The sequence below is a fragment of the Amphiprion ocellaris genome, chromosome 3 (assembly GCF_022539595.1).
Source record: "Amphiprion ocellaris isolate individual 3 ecotype Okinawa chromosome 3, ASM2253959v1, whole genome shotgun sequence".
Taxonomy (NCBI): Eukaryota; Metazoa; Chordata; class Actinopteri; family Pomacentridae; genus Amphiprion; species Amphiprion ocellaris.
This window is the reverse complement of record NC_072768.1, coordinates 31,868,246-31,893,906: the sequence shown is the minus strand read 5'-3', so window position 1 is coordinate 31,893,906 and position 25,661 is coordinate 31,868,246. Positions and strand designations below refer to the sequence as shown.

Below are 25,661 nucleotides of genomic sequence, written 5' to 3'. Positions count from 1 at the left end.
AGAAACGGCCACATGATATACACAGTGGTACTGAATGTATTAACATTTTGTGCTCTGGTTTTGCCCTTGCTGGACTCTTGCTAAACCTCCTGCTTCTTTCTCATTGCTCTTTGTTCCAGTGGAATGTTTTGTTCTTTGTCTTCATGAATATAAATGGACCAAATATGGATTTGTAAAGACCTTTCTGTATAATCCAGCAAAATATCACAGCAAACTTTTTCCTCCAAAAAGACCACAGAGTCTTTTCCGAGACACAGCGTCACATCTAAATGATGCACATTTGATGTACCTATTTGTCTGAAATTACAGGTTTTTGATATGGTGGTGTGTCTTTTTCACAGTTCGACATGCTGTTGGGAAGATTAGAGAAGGACGGCAGTAGGAAGGTAGGAAAATTGAATCTTTGATCTCTCCGCCTCCCCCTTTCATCTCATTTGTGGCTGTTTCTATAACTTGCTGTTGCCGCTCACCTGCTCTCTCGCCACATTTTCCTCTTCCTCTGCTTCACATTTTTCTTTTGTCTCCTCCTGTCAGTCTTTGTCTGTGCTCTGTGTGGGGGTTCAGTCAGTCAGAAATGGTCAGAAATCCTCTCTTCCTTCAACACGTCTCCTACATGTTTCAGCACATCCCATTTAGCAACACTCTCTTCAACTGTCATGGATCAAAAAGCTCTTCATAATGCTTCATTGTAGCCTTGCTTCCAAAGTTTCTTGACATTTCTCGCAGCACTCCGCACGATGTGCTGTTTCGGGGTCCTTTTTCACCCTTCAAATTCACATCACTTTGTGTTTCATCCCACCCACGACTGACAGTGTTAAACGCCTCACAGCATGTCTTTGAATATGTACCTACATACTGTATAATCGAGGGCTGTACGACATTGGCAAGTTTAAAAAAAATACATGGTGGCTAATTTTGATGCACTTTGAGGAAGAATTTCATTGTATATTTCCTTCCTCTGTACAACAAAGCAGACAGAACACGCATATAAAACACGCATAAAAGACCACGTATGGCTAAATATAACTGCAGCAGTATACTGGTAATAACCAAGTCAGTTTGTTTGAATACATGTCTGCCAAATCTGACAAAATGATACTTGTCTTTCTTTGACGTCAACAGTTTTTAATGTAGCTCTGGAATCTGCAAAAAACAGAAATGCAATTATGTGTGTTTAAAGGGGTAATTTTGTTAATAGTCAATGAAAATGAGACACAGAGAAGAAGCACAGTGACCACTGGAGTATAAACCTGTTGCACTTATGAAGGACAGTGCAAATTATTCAGGCCTGCAGGATTTTTTTTTCCTAAATCTTCAGTTTTCGGTGCCTTTTAGAGTATTATCTGAAAAGAAAATTTTGAGAAAGAACCCTGATAGTGAAAAATTGAGTTTTTAACCTTGTTAAAGTGTCAACATAGTGTTTTTTTTTTTTTTTTAAACACTGGAAAACACATCATGAGCAAAACAGCTGAGCATTACAGTCTTAAAATCACACATTCAGACAGCTGGGATTTAGTACTTAACAAACATAAGAAACCAGTCCAGTCAACTTGAAGGGCGGTGCATTCTGTATCGTTGTTCTATATCATGTATGGCTATATTTCTCCAGCAAAACAACTTCCCATTAAGGTAATTTTGCAGGGTTTGTTCAGAGTTTATGAAGTAAGAAACAAGAAGAGAAATACAAAAATGCAATAATATATTAAAGAGTATGTAAACCTTTCACTTGTACAGATTTGACACGATGGTTGAGGTCCCCAACTGTACTTAAATTCATATAGAGTAATAGTGCTACAATTCTGTTATTGCACTGAAAATGTAGAAGAGAGAAAAGGACAGTGTTGCATGAAGATATTTCCTTTAGGAGATTAAACAAAGGGTCGCTTCTAGTTGCGATGGTTTATGAAAGAACATTGAAAGCATGCTCTGTTTCATTGCTGTTTAACTCCACCCTAAATGCTGAAAGAAAAACCTGTTAAGATTCCAACACTTACTGAAATGTTATGTTTCCACATTCTAACAACAGCACCAACCTCATGTTACTGGGCGTTGATTCTGATCACTTAAAATCAAACCAACACTCCACAATTGCTGTTATCCTCAGAAGTACAGTGCACTATTCTCAGGCTTTTTAAAAGAGCATATTTATTCCTCCTCATCCTTCTTCGTCTCTCTAGCCTGGAGTCATAGATAAGTTTGCCGGGGACACCAGAGCGATCATCAGTAAAGTGGCTCTCGAGGCTGAGAACAAGGGCTTATTCGAGGAGGCGGTCAAACTCTACGAGCTGGCCAAGGTGAGCACACCTCTCTGGGTGATTTTTATATCCATCTAACTGCACAGAATCTCTGCAGAGCTGTTGGTTTTAAATCCTCTCGTTGCCTCTGCTTCTTTTCTCTCTGTAGAATCCAGATAAAGTGTTGGAGCTGATGAACAGGCTGTTGAGTCCGGTCATCGCCCAGGTCAGCGCACCTCAGTCCAACAAGGAGAGGCTAAAAAACACTGCAGTGGCCATCGCCGAGAGGTATGGACACACACACACACACACACACACACACACACACACACGGGTTCAAATATACACAAAAACTGAGTTCTTTTCTCTTTACGCTGCAGGTATCGTGCTCAGGGAATAGCAGGGGAGAAGTCGGTTGACAGTACTTTCTACCTGCTGATAGACCTGATGACGTTCTTCGATGAGTACCATGCCGGCCACGTCGACAGAGCCTACGATGTGAGTGCAGCACTGATTATATAAGGAGGACGACTGATGGGCAGAACTGGCTCCAAGTCCACCAGTGTGCAGTAGCCTCTAGGCACGAAGCCATTACAACAGAAAGCACAGACATTCAAGGGAATGCTTATTGCTGATGATTAATATTGTCCCTGTTTCTCTGTCAGGTGATGGAGCGTTTGAAGCTTCTTCCTCTCAGTCAGGACAGTGTGGAGGAGAGAGTGGCTGCATTCAGGAACTTCAGCGACGAGGTGTGATCAAGTGCAAAGCTCAGTCTTTGTCACAACTGCAGTATTTTTGTTTCTTCTTTCTAAAAATGTACGTTGCCTCCAGGTGCGTCACAACCTGTCTGAAGTGCTGCTGGCCACCATGAACATCCTCTTCACCCAGTACAAGCGCCTGAAGGGGGCGCCAGCAGGAACACCAGGACGACCACAGAGGACCATAGAGGACAGAGACATGGTGAGAGGACAGGTTTAGTTAGAGCAGGGAAAATATAGATAAACTGTGTGAGATTTCATTGTGATTATACCCAGGAAAAAAAACCTGCTTTGACATTTGAAACATTTGAAAATTGCTGGTCTGAAAGCTCATAAATTTAAAACAATTTTAGTCAGGGACATAGCTGCTGCTTCCTAACATTAGGCTTTAGTTGTTGTATAGCACTGTGCAAAAGTATTTACCAACCTACAGAAATCTCCTATTTTAGCATATTTGTCACACTTAAATGTTTAAGATCATCAAACTAATTTTAATGTGAGAGAAAAATAAATAGCAGTTTTCACATGATTTTTTTTGAAGGAAAAATGCTGCCCTGTGTGAAAAAGTAATTGCCCCCTTAGCTACCAAATCTACCAAATTCATTTGAGAATTGGGTTCAATTTCAGCAGCTACACTCTCATATGATTACTGCCAGGCTTGTTGGATCTAAACATCACTAAACAGAACCTGTCTGGTATTGTGAAGGAGCTAAAGGTTCTCAAAAAGCAGCACTTGATGTCGAACTAAAAATATTAGTTATTAGGTTTAGAGGGGCAATTACTTTTTCACAGGGGTGATATAGGTTTTCAATAATTATTTAATTATTAAACCATGATTTAAAAAAAGCCTTTTGTCTTTTGTGGGTTATTTCTGTATCATATTCAATAAATATAAATATTAGTGTGATGATCTTGAACATTTAAGTGCGTTAAATATGCAAAAATAGAAGATTTCTGTAGGGGGCAAATATTTTGCACTGTAGATAACCTTACGTTAAATCAGAATATTGCAAACCTTTTGTTGCATGAATAACCACTGTGGTTCTTTCTAGCCACAGTGCAGCCGTTACACCAAGTCAACAAACTGAGCATCCACTGTAGTGTCTTTCCTGGACGTTTAGTCGTACATTCAACACTCTTTTCTTTTAGTGGTGTCATGTGAACACACTTTCTTCTTCTTCTTCAAACAGCAACTGCGCAGCCAGGCCCGAGCCCTCATCACCTTTGCTGGCATGATTCCCTACAATATGGCCGGCGACACAAACGCAAGACTGGTGCAGATGGAATTACTGATGAACTGAGACGTCAACACACACACACACACACACACACACACACACACCACACACACACCCCTGTTTGCCATTCTGTTTTGTACAGGCATTCATCATTAACAGACACATTGTTGTTACACCCATCTGAGTTCCTGTCTGTTGTTTTTGTTCTTTTTTTCATTTTGTTGTGTCATATTTGTATCTTTTAATGATTTGGAATAAAAAAAAATAATAAGTTGACTTTCATTTGTCTTTTTATTTTTTTTTAACATTTTAATACCCATTGCATTCATTTGTTTATTTTCATTTCTTTTTTTTTTTTTTTTAAAGAGTCATTTTTTTTCTTCATGTTAAACACTTCACATTAAATTTTTTACAAATGTCTATATCCATGTATTCTAAAAAGCATCAGTTCTAGTATTGGTTTTTGATTTTCAAGTCATCCCAGCACTCTTTCAACTTCTCCTGCAGCTGCTCAGATTGATTCCTCAGTCCGAGAAGCTGCGGAGTGGATTTATTCCACCTTTGAAACCATTAATCATCACCTCTGGAGGGAGGATTGCTGACCTGAGAGGAAGTTTATTACACAACACATCATAACAAGGTGTCACATTTTGACAGATGTGTTTACACCTTCCACTATGAGAGAAAGAGGATGAAGTGAGCAGATGTGTAACTTACTTAAAGAAGCATTATCCTTATTAATGTCTTAGTTTGTTTCATGATTTATTCACAGGTAGATCAGTGGCAATGCAAGAATTAGAGTGCAGTTAATTATTTATCAGCATGATCAGAGACAGAAGTCTAATTGGTAGAAAGGAGGATAATTTAAAGAGAATCTACACACAGACTTCTTTTAAAAACACTTTTGTTCTTTCACTTTCGGTCAATACACAGGAAACTCTAGTCACCTATCCACAGAATGGAGCTCTTTTCCAGGTCAAGTCGCAATTGTTTTTGTCCCTCCAGGAGCAACAAGTCGGACAAAATGTAATTGTGAGTTTTTCTGATCACGCTGCTTCGAAATAAGTTTCTCTTTGGGACACGTCCTGGCAGCTGGTTGGTTGGCTGGAGTTTAGCTATAAGACCAGTCATTGGGGTTTATTTTATTAGTTTTTGTGTGGTTTTTTTTTTTTTTTTTACCACAAACTGCAGAATATACCACTGACCAGTCATACTAGGTTTCAAACAAGGAGGTTTTTGCAGATTCCAACAATTTTGGCACCACTTTCAGAGAACAAGAAAAGCACTCAGAGTGCAGTACTCTGCTAAGGCTGATAGGTTGTATCATTTCTGAAATCTGGAAAAAATTTGTGGCAGAAATCATTGCAACATAGAATGTGGCAATTTAATATAGATGTACCCATAAAGAAAATGACATTGCGCTGAGTACAGGTGTGCGTTATGCATGTGTATGTTATATACGGATGCCAGATCGTGTGACCTAAATATGTAGCATGCGGCAAGAATTGATGGGACTCAGAAACACCCCCACAGTTTAATCAATTGTTGTTTGTATCATTTCCAACAGATAAGTCCCAATAAGTCCACAGCAGTGGATTTGTAGTAGGATCACAATCATGTGATCATCAGCAGGCAGCTGACAGTGTTCCCCTGATGTCATAGTTGCAGTGATGTCTTGCCTATTTTGCAGTGATACAGAAATCTTTAGCAAATCCGTGGATCCAGACCATAAGCTGCATCACAGTCAAAATCTAATCATTTGGTCCTTGTGTCATTTCTGACCTTCCCTGAAAATTTCATCCAAATCTGTTAGTCTATTTTTGAGTAATGTTGCTAACAGACAGACAAACCAACGCCAATCGTCACACAACTCTGCCGAGGCTCCGCCTCCTTGGCAGAGTAATTATGGGTAACAGTATCGACCCACTTTGCTGTCATACATTGATCTCAACATTACTTTCACATATTTAAGGCCTTTTGTAATCTGTCCCCACATTTTATTTCACTTCTTGTGAACAGTCAAGGATGCATGCTGTGAACTTTATTGCCCATCACACACTATAACTGCCCAAACATGCTCGAGCATCCAGTGGATGGATGGATACAGAGATCGATAGATGCTTTTATTTGTCATCGTGTAAATCTGATGAAATTTGTGACAAACATCTTAGCGACCACACCTTTGCAGTCTACCTGAGCTACAGCAGCCCTGATAAACATCTACCAGCAGAACCTTAACATCCACTGAGGCGTCTAGAAATAATCTATCCCCTCGCGTTAAATTTGTGGCCCACCCTCCGTGTCCTTCAGTCTGGCCTGAGAGAACACAGATGGAGGCCCATTCTGTCTTGGCTGCTCCACATAACTGTACGAAGATGTTGGGTTCATCTGTGGCCACGGATGAAGCCGAGCCAAGTACTACGGGCTCCATGCTGTCGTAGCCGAGCAGCTTTTTAGTCTCGTGTTTACATCTACTTTAACACCGTTGTTCTGACAGCGTACGTGGCTTTCATTCTCATGTGGTGGAAAGTGGTATCTCCAATTCAGACGCAGTTTACTGCTCAGTCTCTTTGCGTCTCCAGTGAATGAGATGTTTCCTTCTTTATAACGTCAAAAAACCACAATGATCTGTGCGCCTTTGTGTGTTTTGACGCCTCCAGCAGCAGAAGACCAGCCTGCCAGGTGTGTGTGCTGCAGCTGGTGTTGTGAATCAGGCCGATGACAGACACCTCCTATAACCCGGCTATTTCACAACACCAGGGTGGCACCACACCACTGCCGACCAGAGGAAGAACCGCTGCGAGAACAAATGGCTCGTTTTTACTATGATACTTCAAGCTCATCCTATATTGTACTAATAATCAGCACTACAAGTACGATTTGTAGTAAAAATGTCTTTGTACACTGACGTTTTACTACATAGATTTGTCAGTTTTTATACTTTTCTACACATTCATTTCATATTTTTCTGCTTTCTTTAATCATTTTATTCTTTTTCCATTATTTTATGACTTCACTCATTTATCGGTACATGCACATTTATCGACTGACACGTTTTATAAACTCATCACTGCGATCTGTAAAGCACACATTTCCTAAAACTCTTCTTACCTTATCGGTCTGTTAATAAATAATATTACCACTGTTTCCTCTGGGGATTTGTTCTGTTGTCTTTTAGGTTGAGGTTGCAAAATGTTTGAAGACATTTTCATAGAAAAGGGAAGAAAAATGTGGGTCAGATTCTTTGGGCATGCAAACCCTAATAACTTAATGTTTTTTTTCATGAATAATGGCAGCGCTGAAAGACAGATCATGTTAGTAAAAGTAGCAACACCACTTTAAAAACACTCCTCTACAAGTGAAAGTCCTGCATTCAAAATCTCACTTAAGCAAAATGTACTTAAACGATCATAAAAATGGCCCCTGTCAGTGTTTTACAATGGTATATGACATTTTTTGATTCATGTTACTGCTGCAATAATGTTTAAGTTGAAGTTATATGTTATACATGTTTAGATTTACACAACTTTTACACTTTTTGGTTGTTTCATCTACAGCTACTTATCATATTCTACAGGATCACTATAAATTTGTAGTTTTTAGGAACCGCAGAATGTATTTTCGAGCTTCTTTAAGAGTTTATTTATCTCAAGGAACTGGAAGAACACAGATGATTTGTATTAATTTATCTAAAAAGTAACTAAAGCTGTCAGAGAAATGTAGTGAAGTTAAATAAATCCAAGATTTGTTTTAGATATGTAATCGAATACAAGCATGAAGTTGCATAAAGAGGAAAAACTAAAGTACAAGTACCTACAATAACACACTTTACTCAGCTATTTATCATCATTTTGATATTATCAATTTAGAAAATGTTGCATCTTCTACTTCAGCTTCATGTTGGACTGAAAGACAGTTTAAAACAGGGGCGTCAATCATGCAGCCGTGGGCCAAAACCGGTGCTCCAGAGGGTCCAATCCCACCCTCAAAGTGTAAAAATTACAGAGAAGACATTAACTGCAAATTATAAATTTGTAAAACCATAAATCTAAAGTAATTTTTAGACCTTGACAAGTTGTTTTGATCATTAAGTAAAAAACTATATTGCTCATTGTTCTTTTGTCGTTTTGTAACTTTTTTTTAACAGTTTGTCTTGTTGTTGTTTATTGTCGTTTTGTCAGACGTTTGTTGCTTGTCTCATGTTTTTGTCATTTTGCGTATCAGTTTTTTGGTTTTGTCTTACCTTTTTGTCACGCTTGCGTAGTTTGTCTATGTTTTGTCACTTTGTTTCTCACTTTTGTCATTTTGTGTCTCGTTTTTGGAAAACTTGGCTTGTTTTTGTTGTTTTTTTGTCTGACTTTCTGTCATTTTGATCATAAAGTAAGATACTACGTTGTTCATTTCCAGATGACAAAACATTTTGTGCCATTGTAAACGATAAACTACGGCATAATATGATTTAAATTGAATTTAATTTTCTTCAGAAATGTCAGGTTGTTCATAATATTTTGTTTAAAAAAAAACAGTTCCTTTAATGTGAAAATTTTCAGAATGTACTTTATTGCACAAAAACAAAGGGAAAAATTTGTAATTATGGTTATTCATAGGTTATTATGCTGTGATTTTACTGAGATCAGATTGTGCTGAATGTGGCCCCTGAACTACAATGAGTTTGACATCCCTGGTTTAAGACTTACATATCTAACTAGAAGTGGGCACAATGCATGTATTATTTTGGTTTCATTGTCTTCTAAGTACAGAAATACTTCACAGAAATCAGTCATATCTGCTTCAACTCTGTGTTTTAAAAGCAGGTTTATCCCAGACTTTTAAAGCTTAAGGTCAGCGTAAAGCTGCAATTATTGTAAAGCAACACAGCTTTACAATCTGCAGAGAAACATCGCCGACTGTGCTTTAGTTGCTTTTTGACTGCAGTATCCTTGAGTTTCTTTTAGCTTCACAATCCCATGTCCTTGTCCTCACACATCACCACTGTTTAGCATTACAAAAACGGAGATTTTGTTTGAATCATGCTTTCAGTTTACGTAACAGTCGATTCTTTACAACCTGAGCTTTCTCTGCAGTTGAAGGTTCATACACGCCTAAAGTGTCTTTTCAAGACTTGACAAGTTCTTTGAGTCCATTCAGTTTATGGGAACAAATCTCTTATGAGAGTTTTAGTTTTTCTTTTGATTTGCACTTTAAACTGTTAAAACAGGGCAGTATGATCACTTTCTCTGTGAATTGTCTGACATTTGCAGCAAAAAGCTCACAATGCTTTACAGAACTTGCCTCAGAAATTATTGTATTTCTATATTTCACAGGCATAGATAAAGTGTTATCGTGGATGAAACAAAAGAGCTAATCCAGGTTATATTTCAGCATCTCTTGTGCTACCACCTCCTCCCATATGAAGGTTTGTGGACCATTTATTCGTTTCTTAACCATCAGAGGAGGATACCAGTGGGACCTCGCTGATCAACAAGCCTTTTTTGGTTCTGATCCATCCCATCAAAAGCAGATGGTCTTCATTCTAACAGCAGAGAGGCCTGATGATGTCTGAGAATATGGACTCTGAGCCTGCGGGTGTGATGAGTTGGCACAGTATCAGATTCAGTGACCCACTTATAGCGTCGCCTAAAGACACTGTCATCTCTAACTGCAGAGTCTTATTTCAGAGTTCTGACCTGCTGACACTAAAAACCGTCTCCATCCAGCGTGTGAGTGGCTGGTTGAATAAATATGGGGTCAAAATGTTATTCCAGATTCACGAGAAACATTTTAAAGATGAAAACTGGTTTGTATTGTAGTAGATATTTCAGTTCACCATCAGTATGGTGTTATTAATATGCTAGAAGACACATCATGAGGATATCCACCTTAAAACTGCAATGTACCAATGACAATCTCCAAAAACAAACGACAAATGTGTGGAACAAATCCTGTCAGTTTGAAGGGAGGATTTTTCTGTACCGATATTCTTTTTCCAGAATCACTTTCTGGTTCAAACATTTACATTCAAGAGTTGTATGTATCACATACAGTACAGGCAGTGACATGCAAAGTGACTCTTACAGAAGGCTGTTCAATAACAACAAAATAACTTCAAACAAAAAGTCATAAATAATGAGGATTAAAGAGATTGTGGCATTAAAGTGCAGCGAACATTGCGTTGCAATCATGTGTGTTATGTTTATGCATATAAGTGTGTGTGCATATATCTACATATGTGATATACACTTACAGTTTTACAGTGTTTGAGCAGAGCGGTAGGTGAGCTGGTGTGCTCGAGATGCTGCACGTGGTGGAGGGTTGGATGGAGAAAGAGGTGGGACTTAGATTTGCATATTTTAAAGAAAGCAACAGCGTAGAGTTACGTCTAAGGCATTTTAAAGCAGGAAGGGATTATTTTTGTTGAAAAAAATTATAAAAATGTGAGTTTAGGAAACAGAAATTAATTTTTATGGCTTTAATCAATAACCAGTGTAGCTGACATTAATAGTAAATTATATTGGCATGAGTTTTAAACAGTACTGAGTCATTTTGAGCTGGCAATAGTGACATCTAGTGGAGACTCCTTGATATTTGAGATAGTTTTATGTTCATAAATAGCACATATACACAAATGGTACTAAAAGTGGATGGGTGAGGCTTGTCTATATTATAAGGTATTTATATTATTTTATCGCCAGTCTGTAATGAATATCCTGAAAATAAAATTTTAAAAAAATCAAAAAAAGTTACTAGGACTGCAACTAATTTCAGGTAAGTATTAAAGTGTGAATTTAAAATATCGAGTGAATACAAAGTCACTTAAATGCATGTAAAATAATAAAAACCTCTTTCTGTTAGATATATATATATGTATGTATATATACATACATACATATATATACATACATATATATATATATATATATATATATATATATATATATATATATATATATATATATATATATATATATATATATAAAATAAAAATTAATTTTTTTGCTCGTTTTTTTCTATATTTGGGTCTTACAAAGTTACATCGAAAACAATGTTAAAACAAAAGCAGCAAATTTTCACATTTATTCTGCTTGTGGGAGCTCCAGATGCTCAGAAATGACCCAAAAATTTTAGAAAACATATGAAGCTTCAGACATAAATAGTTTTATTTCACTTTTAACACGTTTAAAATCCCATTAAAACCCATCTGAATGTATAAATATCTCATCCTGGCTTCTAACGAGCATCAACCCACAGCGACTAAAACACATCAGCTGTTTCTAATCGCAGAGCAGCAGGTGTTGAAAGCGACAGTAACACAGAGGAGAGTCCCATTTAACTGCAAATATCGCATTAAAACTGGGATAAATCGAAATAGATTTTACGACAATGGTCCTTATCGGCTTCAAGGTGGGTGTGGACTGAACTTTGAAGCGCGTTATTTCCCTTTAGTGTTATAAAAATATCCGCTAAATGTTTGTTTGTGTGGCTTTCATGGAGACTGATCATGTCTGAAACCGAGTAAAAGTGGAAATATTCCTTCTTCAAATCAGCTGAGCCTGTTCCTGCTGCTTTTCCTCGACTTTATGAGCCACAGGGTTGAAGGTAAGAATTACTAAAATGCCTAAATAAAATGTCAGATGTGTAAACTGGCTCATTTTAAAATGTTTTTTCTTGTGTTTTTGTAGGAATCTGCAGTGTGGAGCATTGCACTGACCGCACCAGATGTGTTCTGTCTAAAGACCAGAGAAGCTGCAAGTGTGCCATCGGGTTTTACGATGACCGATGTGACAAAAGTAGGTGTTTTTGGAAGGAATTTTTCACTTTTGTCTGGAAAACATCAGGTTTGTCACAAGAGACTGAATCTGCAACTAAATCTCCCGTTGATCTACAGAAAAGTATCCAAACATTGGATGTTTTTGCTGCTTTACAGATCAAAATATGCCAATGATTTTTAAAAAAGATGATTTATGCCAAGTATATGCATATAAATGTTGTTTAATTCACAGCAGCAATCCAAAAGTTGCATTTGCTTCTGTTGTTTTACCACCATTGATGATAAAAATTTAACCATTTCAGTTCAAAGTCAAATCTGTGAAAACTGTCCTTAAACTTCAGAACATCTTGCCTTCCTTTGCTTTAATGATAGCAGCACTTGATTTTGTGCAAAACCTGATAACTTGCATCAACTCAACAGGTTCTGATTGTGTTCCAAAGAGCTTGAAGGGTCAGTAGGGTTGAGGTGACAGTCAACACTCTTTTCTTTTCTTTTTTGGTCTTTAAGTTCTCATTATCCTGCTGCAGTATGAAGCCATCAATACAATATTTCTATTTTAGATTTTACAGCATGTCCACTGTGGTGGACAACAGAACGATTTTACCCGGGAAAAAAAACAGCAACACTTCGATATCAAAATAAGCTGATAAGAAAACAAGCATGTCGATCTGTTTTCTCATGAAACTTTAAGAGACTAAATTAAATAGCAATAGTGTGACATTTAAGAGGTTAATGAAACATAGGTATAAATTGATATAAATTAATTACTTAAATTACCCACAAAGAAATGTGTTTTGGGGCAGAAATTTGAATGTAAACAAAGAACTAGCATGCTAGTTAGCTATTAGCTAACCACATTCTCGTGTCCATTGCGGTTGACAATCAGAATGGAGCTGTTTTTTCCTGACAAAAAGTTTAACTGAACTCTTACTCCAATTTATAATTCCTGAAATGTTCATAAACAAGAAAATATATGATTACCATTGGTAAAACAACAATCTCTTCACAATATTTAATTTAACTTTTCTCTTTTCCTGGCAGTCTCATTTTTGTCTCAGCATGAAAACAAAGTTCCCCTCATCCCATCCAGTCACATGGATATCACTAGAAAGGCCAGGATATCAGGATTTAGTAGGGTAGCTCAAATTAGTCAACAAATATAGATCAAAAACAACAAATGTCCATTACAGAGGACGTATATGAATGGGCCGGGTCTCAGGAGGATATGATGTTGCATTACTGGAGATGCAGCTTAAAAAATTGCTACTCAGCAATGCAGGTTTTTAATCCTGGTATCCTCGTTAGGGTCAAATTTCAGAAACATTGGATTCTACATTTCCCGTAATGCGATCAATACTGTGGCTTCATTTTCTTTGAGCCTCGCTGCCCTCTACATGCCCACATCTTTCAAACTCTTTGCACCCAGCATCCACATCCTGGTTGATCCGGCTGACCTTAAAGCCCAGATGAGTCACAAATAGATGGAAAAATAATAATTTCAACACCTTTTTCCTCCTACAGATGCACACATTAAAGTGATGTGCAGCAAAGACTACATAGCAATCAGAGCGATAGAGGACTTTTTCAAGTATCACAACGTGCTGCTGGAGTCCCTCCACTTGCCCAACAAATCTTGTCGCGCTCAGAGGACGGTCATCAAAGGAGTACCGTACTACATGTCCAGGATATCCAGAGACCAATACCTCAGCTGTGGAGGCAAACCGCTGGAGGTACAACTGCAGAATCTTCTACTTTAAATTCCTCTGAAAGCCTAAAGAAGGGCAAATGTTGTAAAAGTGTAGCTAATTCTTGGATTCTTTCCTTACAGAAAAATGTTACCCACATCTCATACTCCCTGAGTCTAATGTCCGACCCTCAGGTTTCTGGAAACATCATCAGAGATCCAGTGATTAAGATGGACTTCACATGCATCTATCCGTACGTCAGAAGAGTCAGTCTGTCTTTTCCTGTTATCCCCTTTTCAAGGTAAGAAAAAATCTAACATTGAAGGAACTTTTCAGTATGTTTTGTGCTCATTTTGGTGCCAGAACACACCCAGAATCAGAAACGGTTCTGTTGTCATTATACAATGAAATTACACATGACCTTTCTCCTTATAACAGACTGGACATAAATATATAAAAACAAGGAAAATGTATAAAAATTGTATGAATAGTATATGTACAGACATATAAATAAAAGTAGTAGAAGTTTTATTCATGTGCTAACAAAATTGCACAAGGGTTTTCTAATCATCAATGAGCCTTTCAACACCATTAGCTAACAATGTAGCATTAGAACACAGGAGTGATGGTTGCTGGAAATGTTCCTCTGTACCCCTATGGAGATATTCCATTAAAAATCAGCCATTTCCAGCTAGAACAGTCATTTACCACATTAACAATGTGTAGACTGGATTACTGATTAATTTAACATTATCTTCATTGAAAAAAAAAAACAGCTTTTCCTTAAAAATAAGGATGTTTCTAAGTGACCCCAAACTTTTGAACGGTAGTGTATGTAAATAAAGCTTAACAAGACAGAACAGCACCAGGAAAAGTCAGAGTCGCAGCAAAACGCAACCAGAATTACACCAGATGAGAGAAGTTCTTTCACATGATACTTGTACAGTCAGAGTTGGGATCAAACCTGTCTGCTGAAGTGACTTGGATGTGAAAACATTATTTATTAGAGTGTTTTTAAGCAGCAAACTCGTAACCTGCTTTTTTTTCTTGCTCCTCCTCAGCGAGATGGTGATGCGAGTGGACGAACTTGATGCCACCATACAGATGATGTTGTACAAAGACCACACTTACACCAAAGCCTACACCAGCGCTCCCACCATCGAACTCAGAGATAAGGTAGGATGGGATTTGGTCAGTCCCCAAACAAAACCCTGTTCTTCCTGAGAATATTGAGATTTTGATGCAAATCTGGATCTGGTTCTTTAGAGCTGTTAAAAATGTATCTGGACTTGTTAAAACAACATGTCTGTAAGTCTAATTTTCAGGTACACATGCTCTTTTTTTTTTTTTTAGTAGAATTTATCATGACGGTGACAGTTTTGAGCCTACAAGAGAAACTTGTGACAATTAAAAGCTTTAAAAAAATAAGAATTTGACACTGAAAGGGTTTTATTAAGGATACAATGGGCAAGTCAACTGAAGGATTCTGATTGTTAAAAGGCCACTGAAGCAGGAACATTTCAATAGTGATACTCCCATAATCTCTTGTTGATGATTTGACATTTGTCTTGTAAAATTTACATTGTTAAGGTCTCATACAGGCTCTTCCTTAGCCATAAATACAGTTAAAGTATGGAAACAATGTGGAGGAACACACAGTATACTTGCATTCATATTTTTTCTTAGCAACAACACACATTTTTTTACATTATAGGCTTATTCTTTTTCTACTTATGTTTATATTTTCAGGACACTTTTTTTTAAAACTTAAGTTTATCTATATATTTTTTGTACTGCTTAAATTTGTAAGACTTTAAATGAGAGGAACTGCTCACTGGAAAAACTGTCATACATCTCTCGATACAATACACCTGGATTTAAAATATTATATTTTTATACATTTACCAGAACATACTCTACATTGGTACTTTACTACAAATCTACATTACCGTTCAAAAGTTTGGAGTCGCTTAGAAATGTCCTTATTTTTGAATGAAAGGAGTTTTGTTTTAAATGAAGATAACATTAAAGTAATAAGAAATCAAGGTTAGACATTGTTAATGTGCTAAATGACTATTCTAGCTGGAAACAGCTGATTTTTAATGGAATATCTCCACAGGGGTACAGAGGAACATTTCCAGCAACCATCACTCCTGTGTTCTAATGCTACATTGTGTTAGCTAATGGTGTTGAAAGGCTCATTGATGATTAGAAAACCCTTGTGCATTTATGTTAGCACTTGAATAAAAGTGAGTTTTCATGGAAAACATGAAATTGTCTGGGTGGCGCCAAACTTTCAAATGGTAAAGTAGTACCTGTAAAATATAGATAATAATCAGTGCAATAATACTTATGTCAATATTCCATTCATGAAGGAATCTATGCAGTACCATTAACATGTGCAATAATGTTATTTCTACAATTAGTACTCGTGTATATCCTGTTTTATTCTGTTAATTTTTGTAAATATTTGCACTATCTATGTTACTGGAACAACAGAAATATCCCCACTGCAGGATTAGAAAAGGCTTATCTCGTCTTAACTGTAACATAAGCAATTTCCTCTCTGGGTTCAATGAAGTATTTGTGATTCTGATAAATTTAGATTTAAGCTGCAAAAAACAGAATGAAGTTAGACGAATGAGAATTCAGATTATTTGGCCTGATAACAGCATGTCAACTCGAACTGTCGTCAGTTAAAGTGTTTCCGTGTCGTGCAGGTGTTCGTAGAGGTGACGGTGACGGAGCCTGCGGATTTCTTCCTGCTTCGGGTTAATGAGTGTTGGGCCACACAGTTTGCTGAGCCACATACCAAAGAGGGATCAGTTCACAATCTGATTGTGGACGGGTCAGAACATCTCTTCATATTGACAATTAGTTTCTTCTTGGCTACTGTGAGCTCCAACCCTCCTTTCTCTTCCTTCCTTTCCAGGTGTGTGAGCGACCAAACTGTTTCCTTCCTCAATGCGACCGACGGACAGTCTGGACACAATGGAGAAAGTTCCACCGTCCGCTACAGCTTCGACATGTTTCGCTTCACGGCATCGCCTCATGACCTTTATCTCCACTGCACCGTGCAGCTGTGTGAGCCGGACGACCACAAGTCCTGCGCAGTTGTGAGCTCCGACTTCCTCGCCCACTTCACACCCATATTTAATTATGTATTGGTCAAGTCTTGATGGAAATAATCAGTATTTTGCTTAATTTCCACAAAAACATTGAAGAGCGTTCATTATATTTGCTCTAAGTTGAGGTGTTTCCTTTACAGAACTGTAATTCAATCAGTAAGAGGGAAGCAATGAGAGCAGATCCCAGCCAAGGCCTCCTGTCATATGGACCCATCAGGATCGAAATGCCAAACAGACCTCAATCCAGTAAACTTCTTTATCACTCTTTCTTTACTGTACAAGCAGGACGCTGCTGTTCTTATTAGACTTTCTATTTCCCACTTTTCCCCAAAGGCCCCACTGAAGACTCCCACTGTTTGTGACAACACCACATTTCTTTCAGGCATACTGACGACGGTGGTGCTGCCTGTAGCAGGTGTCTGGACTGTGGGCTTCTTCCTCATCATCCTCATCACTGTGGCAAAGGCAGGCAGCAGGAGGCTAGCACAGATGGAGGAGCACTGACGACAACGCCGCTGCTGTCGGTGGCAAAAATAAACGTTAAAAATCACCCAAATCCTCGTTATTACTATCCTGATGTTCGTTTTCCCCACATAAATGTTGTGTCACAGCAGGTTTCGATTGTAAACAGGGCAAAAATGCACAGTTAAGAAGCATCGGTAAGCTTCATTTATCTCCCCAGAAGGCTAATTTTAAGTTGAATTCAGTTCTTAGATTCAGCTCAGAAAGCTTCACGCTGACCTCATCGACCTTCTTTTAGATGTCTGTTATTAACTGTACTGATCATGAATTTTAACATCTTAAAATTTACATTATCCAACCTGTGAAGATCTGAAAAATGACTTATTTGCTTAACCCTGTAAAACCCACTGTTGCAAAAATACAGCATCAGTTTTATTTTTTATTTATTTATTTTTTTAATTATTATTTTTAATATATATTATGTATTGTGTATTTGGGTTTTACGAGGTTACGTCAATTATACATCAATAAATAGGTTGTTTCTGGTAATATCTCGACGTAATTTAAAAAGAAATGTGCAACTGTGATGTATTTCAGCCCCAAAAACACTGAAAAGTGAAGTCTTTAAAGACAATTTTTTAAAAAGCAAGTTTTTAAGTTGATTATACATTTAAAAAATTGTTGTTGCTATTAGAATTTCTAAATAATTAAAAAAGAAATGTGCAATGCGATGTATCTCAGGCCTAAACACTGGATCTGAACGATTTGAGACAGAAGACTGAAAAATTAAATCAAAAACACATTTTAAAGTTGATTATACATGGAAAAAAAAGGTGTTTTACTAATATATCTATGTAATTTTAAAACCAGAGTGCAAATGTGACTTATCTCAGCCCTGAAAGTTTTGAAAAATTAAGTCCTTAAAGGAAAATAAAAGCAAGAACAAGTTTTTAACCCTGTGAAACCCACTGTTACAAAAGTACATCTTTTTTTTTTTTGAAATTTTTTTCCAATCCTGGGGTTTTACAGGGTTAAGAGAAATGGAATTTTATCTCTCAATTATCAAAGCAGAAAGAGCAAATTAAAATTAATACTGAGGCTAAGAGAGCAGATATTCCACACGGGAGACATTTTGATATGTCATGGTAGCAAAAGTGTAACTTATGTCATGTAATTTCAGCAGAGATGAGATCCAGTTAAAAACTGCTTCTTCCTGCAGCCTGAACAGAATCATTTGGAGGTATTTCAACAACTTCCAAGTTAAAATATTACGAGCATTTGGACACCTTATAACAAAACAAGTCACCATCTACCTGAACAAATACAGAAACGTATTTTCATGTCATACTTGCATCAAGCAAGCTTTGAGACTCCACATGTTGATAGGCAGGCTGTACACGTGACCCAGGATGACCTCTGGAGATTTAAATGACTTCTCAGTTTGGGGCAGTTGTGTCCATCTGGATCATGACTGCACGGAAATGAATTCCCTCTTTGTAAAAGCCCGATCCACTTTGATATTCTCTGGTCCTCTCTGAGACAGCAGGATGTTCTTCTGCTCAGTAGTAAACGCAAACCCATTCAAACTCTGTTGCTCTTGTGTACTGGTGCAATATTGTGATGCCCCACAAGATGGAGCACAATTCACATATTATTCAGTAATCTTAGCTCCACGATCATCAACAGCAGGGCAGCGATTCAGTGCAAAGTTGTGGTCGATATCATAAAAATAAACACAGTTATTAACATCTCTAACCTAATACCTCAATTGTTTTTGTCACTTGTCTAGCCGAAACGAAACTGAATTAGAATTAGCGCAATAAGAGCCTGTTAGTGTGAATTAGTTAAACTAAGTGTGAAGAACAAAAGTTAATCAAATCTTTGATGAGCTAACAAAATTTGGTACCATCTGTTGCCACTTATTTACAATTTAACATGTAAAAAAAATCCCCCTGTGATTTTAGTAGTTGTCATCAATAATTTAACAAATGTTTTCTTGTTTTTGTTACCACACAGACCAATAAGGACCCCACATCTTTATATTCTCTATAACGGTAACCGTTACACAAATGATAGAAGAAACATTGTATGCTGAAGGCCGGATGCTTTACTCAACTTAAATTTATTGCAGGAGGTGAGTGATAAGAGTCTCCAACGTAACTCAGCTCATTCTTTTGCAACTTAATGAATAATTAATAATTAATGTAACTTCATAGAATTCTAAAAAAATAGATAGATAGCTTTGAATTTGCAACATGGAATGTTGCCACAGGTCCTGTCAGTGACCACACAATGGAGAGTTCAGTGTATGGAGTACAGAAGGGAAGAACAGGATGGCTACGATGAGAGGCAATACAACCAAAATGAGACACAAAATTACCAATATAAGCATAGGAGAACAAATAGGAGAAGACTGGAAATTAACAATGTGAACCTAAAATAAATATAGATAGATAGATAGATAGATAGATAGATAGATAGATAGATAGATAGATAGATAGATAGATAGATAGATAGATAGATAGATAGATAGATAGATAGATAGATAGATAGATGATAGATAGATAGATAGATTCAAATAGAGACAGAATAAAACAATTGAAACTGAATCTGTCTTGCCTCCTGTGTGCCTGCACTCTGGGTTACTACTGCACTATGGGGCCTTCTTAAATGGTACATAGCTAAGTACAACTAATAAGATATAGCCTAATGTTAATTATCATTGTTGTGCTATAGGACCTATTTATAGGGCCTGGTTCTTGAAGATGTTTTACAGCTTCATTTTTGTCACAATAGCTGGAACAACATTTCTGTTCATCGGTTTCCACCCAGTACAGGATATGGTTTTCATCGCAGGAGGTAAGGACGGTGTTTTTTTGGAGTCGGACAGCCGCTGCTCCTGTTTGCTTTTGGGAAGCAACATAGCTGGTTTGTTCAAGGTTGCCTCCACTGGTTCATCACCATTTCCTGGTGGATGTGGTCTAAACACAAGGTCCTGGATGGTGAACTCCTTACATGGTATTAACCGCCTGTGATGAGTGGAGTAGCTGCACAGTTTTTTGGTAGTCTTTGCACAGGTTGACAGAGGCTCATCTTTTTTCATGGGGACTGGGTCCCCTCCCTGGCTTTCTACCTTCCTGCAGATGGATGGTAGTGGGGCTAGTTTGATTCTCTTTCCTTTCCAATCTTTGTCCATTGCAAAAATCTCCTTGGTGCTTCTATAATACCTTCTTTTGCTGTATTTTGCTGTTGTTTCTTAGTTGTTTTCTGTTGAAGCTGGGCTTCTATCCATGTATTTCATGCTCTCTGTAAAATGGGTGTCTGCTGTCAACAAGTGTTTCTGATGCCTATTTAAAGACATTGATGATGTCACGCTGCATCATTATGATGTCATCAGACATCATTATGCAGCCTGATGACATCATGTGTGACATCATGTCACATGATTGACCTTGTTGACACGCGTGCGCATTTCAGGGTTTTCAGGTCTTGAAAGTTTCTCAAAATGAACTGAATTGAAATTATTTTTTAAAGTGATTCAGCTTGTAAGTGATCAAATGGTCAATCTGAGGTGAGTTTTTCACATTTTATTCCTTTTATGAAGCTCAACAGGTTGAAATCTCAGACTTTTTTTTAACTACTTTTAATACTGTGTTTAGTGTAGCAGCTGTATTTTACGTTGTTGTTTCCTTCTAAAGGACATTTTCTTGTGTTCATCCTCTGACTTGAGCTTTTCAGTAACCTTTACACAGAGTACTTTGTGAAGCTCTACTGTTTTGATGATATAGTTGTATGAAGGATTCTTCTAAATACAGGTGTCTTTATACTACGATCACTGAGACACATTCACTGAACTCAGATGATCTTAAGTTCACTAATTGTGTGACTTTTAGCATCAACTGGCAGCACCTGAGTTGAATTTGTCACTTTAAAGGGGTGAATGCTTATGCAATCACTTATTTTATATGTCTAATTAATTTACATTATTCTGTACAAATCCATTTCATGTTGACATCAAAGAGTCTTTTTTTGTCAATTCTTCTCAGAAAAGTTCAAAAGTATGTCATGCATTTTGTAGTGACCACACAAGTCATGGGGAAAAGTCAGTAAAAACAGTTGCAACAGTAATCAGGGGGTACAGAATGAACCATAGTACCACTAATCATGGCTGCAGTGGTCGTCCTCCTACAATGATTCCACAGATAACATACTACTTTCACCAAAATACTAATAATATGTTAAGGCAGCCAGTGGTCCTTTTTTCCATTTTAAATTTTAAAAAATAATCTGACTAGAGGCATTATAATTAATTAATCGTGATTAATCACATTTTTGCCAAATAGCAATATTTGACACAATCAGCAAGGCTTTTCAGTTCAAATAAATTTTGGTTAATGACTGAATCAATGAATAGACATATACATAAACTTAAAGAACAAAAATGTTTGTTTCATTCATATTTATCTGCATTTTTCATCTGTCTGCTACATTCACAGATTACTGCAAACTCAAAGTGAAATTATGCTATTATACTCAACATTTTAACACTTTTTTTGAACTCAAGCACTGTTTTATGTCTTGAAAAGTGGTCTATTGTGGGCTGGCTAGACTGTTTGCTGGTACCAGGACTGTCATAGCTAACAAGGTACAGGATCGCAGCTTGAAACGCACCACAACGGAACCAGCATGCAATGCGGTACATTTCACATAGGCAGTGAATGAGATGCCTGAAACTGGAAGATCTAGTGGACATGTAACGTTATTTCTTGCATCAAATGCTTTCAGAAATACTTTTTGATGAACTGTTTTTGTAATAAAATAGGAAGTTTGCAAGTGAGCCAATCAGGAGCAGGCAGGATAGTTGGAGAAGAAGGTGAAATGTATACTGCTGTATTGCATACATATTAATGTATGATCTTAATGTCTACTTTTAATACACTTTTATTGCTTAAATATGGTTTATTTCTATGATTTTAATGTATGATCTTAATTTCTACCTTTAAATCATTTTTAGAATTAATTTTAAAGTTCTGTGCTGAATGTATTTCTTTGCCATTGCAAAGCTTCTTGAACTGTCTTGTGTATGAATTGTGCTAAACAAATAAACTTGCCTTGGCTTTTGTTGAAATGCCATTATAACCTCTAAATGTTTTAAATTAGGTCTAAAGACTCAGTCTGGACTGAAGTGCAGATTTGGAGATATGAGAGATAACCAGACAAGAAAAAGGTACAATTTGATTAACAGTTACTTTATGGAGCTAAAACAGGCAGTATCGGTTGTCATTGAAAAAAAAGAATTTGTCATTGAAAATGAAATTTGTCATTGAAAAAACAAAAATTTGTCTGGTGTTAATGTCTCAAGGATTAAAATATGTGAATGTGTGTTAGAAGAATTCCATAGAAGATGATCTGGTCTGGTGTATCACGGCTGTCGCCTCCTCTTGGAAACCTCCTCCAAAATACACTTAAAGTATATAGAACCTTCCTGACAATAGATATGTTGCCACAAACCTCTATCATGGCCATATTTCAGTGTGTCCCTTCATGAAATGAGTTTGAGTGACAATTTAGTGCCCCAGATGTTACTCAGGGACAAGCATCTCTCTTAAACAGAGTGAAATCACTGGGAGGAGACGTCACCTTAAACAAAGCACAGATCTGTCAGAGCAGTCAAAGTTTGTTGTGTCATTTATTGTTGCCAGAAAGACAAAAAAAAAAAAAAAAAAAGATACCACATGATTATGCAAGTAATTTGTTTGCAAGTTTAAGATCATAATGTCATTTTTGGCTCAGTGAGTTTGATTCTATTCTATTCAAAAATTATTTAAATGATAAGCTATCCACTCATGTCAAACATCCAGAGTCTTATACTTTCAGCTGCTTCAACAGTTTTGGGAGTCAGTAAAAAACAAATGTAAAATCATACATCAACAAATCGGCTTATTACCAATCTTGTACGGTCACCAGTAATGCTATTAGGCTTTAGTGTTTTCTGACCAGTTTCTGTTTTAGGATTGTATCGCTCTACAAGGCAGATAGAACAATGAAATGGCTTTGAAATGACTCACAGCTCTAAAAACTCTTATTTTCTCCTCTTACTATCAGCCCACAGCTCTGGTGAATCTTTTAACGCTGATGACATTTTCCTAGAGAACTGACTGGTCAGTAGGAGGAGCTTTTTTACATTTATCTGGAACATAACCTGCTTCTGAACACGTTCAGCATAAGTCACCATGGAGATGTACCCCAATAACAACTGAACCACCGTCGTAGCCCTGAAACCCAGAGTTAAACCTGAAGTTACCTCAGTAACCTCACATCCTGCTTCTTCATACAGACCTCTTGAGTACAACACAACACACCTGACAGCATCCACAGGCTGAGTGAGGAGTTTCAGTGGATCCATGCTGCCATCTTGTGTCCAGGCAGAGTAACGACAGATGCTGCTGCTGCTGTGGGAGGAGAGTGAAGCTTCACTTAGTGAGGCTTAACTTGAGATGTTTAAGAAGCTCAGCAGTCAGTCAGTATTTTTACACTTCAATAAAACCACGGAGTGAACCACCATGGTGTGAAGGACACTGGCGGTTTTTAAGTTGATCTTCAAACCCTTGAAAATTGTTATTTCTCTCTTATGTTTGCAGTGTGCTCAGTTATTGATGAAAAGCAAAGTTGTGACTTCCTGTGAGGACATGGGGGAGGAAGGGAGGAACAAACTAGATTAAATGGACTACAGGTCTGGTGACCTTGTATCATGTAATCAAACACATTTAGACAGCAGTATGTGTGTATGATGAATAATGCTCCAAAAGGACTATGATGTCAAGCTGTCTGCTGAAAGTGTAGACAAACTTGCTATTTAACATCTGCTGTGGCTGTAGTCAACAGGATGGACGGCTTAAGGCTGTACCTGTGATTGTGACTGGCTGGTTATAGTACATGCTGTGATGACCCCTGAGGTCCGGTGAGGGTGGCTCTAGTTTTCTTTTGGTTTTGCTAGTGGCTGATTAGTGTAGTCAGGAGCACCTGTGGGCCCCAGTGTGTTCCCAGGTTACTAAGAGCTGACTGAATTTATATTTAGCTGCACAGTGGCTTGGTGGTTAGCACTGTCACCTTGCAGCTAGAAGATCCCCAGTTCTTGTCCCCGCCTTCCTGGGATCTTTCTGCATGGAGTTTACATGTTCTCCCTGTGCATGCATGGGTTTTCTCCGGGTTCTCTGGCTTCCTCCCACAGTCCAAAAACATGCTGAGGTGACTCTAAATTGTCCATAAGTGTGAATATGAGTGTGATTGCTCGTCTGCCTGTATAACCCTGTGATAGACTGTCCAGGGTGTCCCCTGCCTTCACCCCAAGTCAGCTGGGATAGACTCCAGTTCCCCACGACCCTAATGAGGATTAAGCGGTGTATAGATAATGGATGGATGGATTTGTAATCATTCTCTCTGCTTCCCTCCACAGGTAACACACACTCCGGTTTGGTTATGGTGTAGTTTTCCCCTTCAGGTCTTGGTTTGCATTTACAACACTTGCACAGACATGATTCATGCATCACACACACACCACTGACCCTACTGATTTTCAGAAGCACTTACTATTTTGGATTTAATTCAAATTGATAAAACAATCTTTAATTACTCAGTGTTGTCAGCATGTTCATTTATTTGAGATAGAAGACAAATTACTTCTCTCCAATCAAGATGTTTATTCTGCTGACAGAATCTCAAACTTGTACAAGGACATTTCTGTTTGGAAAATCACAGTCAGCAAGCTGTTAATCTGTAACCAGCCTTTCAGAAATGGATGATTCCTTGCTGTTACACAAAAGTTTTATATTAAAAGGTAAAACAGTTGGAGGGAAGCCATGGTTTAAACTCAGCTCTCTTTGTTGGTGCACAGACATGTCCATGTCTCTTAGCACACGGTCCATCCAATCCAAGGATCCAATCCAGCGCCCTGAAAAAGAAACATTTTCTACATTCTACCTGTCCCTCCTCCATCTCATCCCCACCGTATTTTTCCACTGGGCATGCAGCTTGCATGCTGTCTCCAACTGCCCACAAATTTGTGACGTTATTATGTATTGAAGAGAGAATGTGGTGTGCTGACTGGGTGAAAATGTGTGGTGCACTCGTACTTTGGAAAGCTTCTGGCCTGATCTGGCTGTTGAGCATGTTTGTGTTTTGAGGTAGAAGACAAACTACTTCTCTCCAATTAAGTTGTTTATTTTCTAATATCAGTGTCTCAAAGAGGTTCATAAAAGACCTTTTCTGTTTGGAACAGCCTCCCAGAAAAGGTTTGATATGAACAGAACATTTTATTCAGTATGGTGAAATGCAATTGGTTATAGAAGAGAAATATACAATTGAAATATGGAAATGTGATTGGGTAAA

At 37.6% G+C, this 25,661-nt stretch overlaps 2 protein-coding genes across 3 annotated transcripts in view; both read left to right on the top strand.

Annotated features, from left to right (window-relative positions):
* nup93 (nucleoporin 93) overlaps nucleotides 1-7,377 on the top strand; it is a 36,406-nt gene extending 29,029 nt beyond the window's left edge. The window contains exons 16-22 of the mRNA XM_023281904.3: nucleotides 342-386; nucleotides 2,178-2,294; nucleotides 2,404-2,522; nucleotides 2,615-2,732; nucleotides 2,900-2,983; nucleotides 3,066-3,194; nucleotides 4,183-7,377. Coding sequence (XP_023137672.1) covers nucleotides 342-386; nucleotides 2,178-2,294; nucleotides 2,404-2,522; nucleotides 2,615-2,732; nucleotides 2,900-2,983; nucleotides 3,066-3,194; nucleotides 4,183-4,293 — 723 coding nt within the window. The 3' untranslated portion in view covers nucleotides 4,294-7,377. The remainder of the gene's footprint in view (nucleotides 1-341; nucleotides 387-2,177; nucleotides 2,295-2,403; nucleotides 2,523-2,614; nucleotides 2,733-2,899; nucleotides 2,984-3,065; nucleotides 3,195-4,182) is intronic.
* A 4,082-nt stretch (nucleotides 7,378-11,459) lies between these two features.
* On the top strand, nucleotides 11,460-17,361 carry zpd (zona pellucida glycoprotein d). 2 transcript variants are annotated; one of them, XM_023281910.2, is made up of 10 exons: nucleotides 11,460-11,631; nucleotides 11,775-11,826; nucleotides 11,910-12,017; nucleotides 13,520-13,728; nucleotides 13,827-13,984; nucleotides 14,745-14,859; nucleotides 16,404-16,531; nucleotides 16,616-16,799; nucleotides 16,952-17,057; nucleotides 17,194-17,361. In XM_023281910.2, exons 1-10 carry the CDS (start codon nucleotides 11,611-11,613, stop codon nucleotides 17,313-17,315), a joined length of 1,203 nt encoding a protein of 400 aa, XP_023137678.2. In that variant the 5' UTR covers nucleotides 11,460-11,610; the 3' UTR covers nucleotides 17,316-17,361. The 2 variants fall into 2 exon arrangements, with proteins under 2 accessions (XP_023137678.2, XP_023137679.2); XM_023281911.2 differs by having other exon boundaries at nucleotides 11,474-11,631; nucleotides 11,722-11,826.
* Nucleotides 17,362-25,661: the final 8,300 nt, after the last annotated feature.

Excerpts from the sequence above, each read along its gene's own strand:
- zpd (XM_023281910.2), top strand. The coding sequence starts at position 11,611 with ATGGTCCTTATCGGCTTCAAG. Across the intron at positions 12,018-13,519 it reads CGATGACCGATGTGACAAAA|ATGCACACATTAAAGTGATG; the intron begins GTAGGTGTTTTT and ends TTCCTCCTACAG. Across the intron at positions 13,729-13,826 it reads GTGGAGGCAAACCGCTGGAG|AAAAATGTTACCCACATCTC; the intron begins GTACAACTGCAG and ends CTTTCCTTACAG.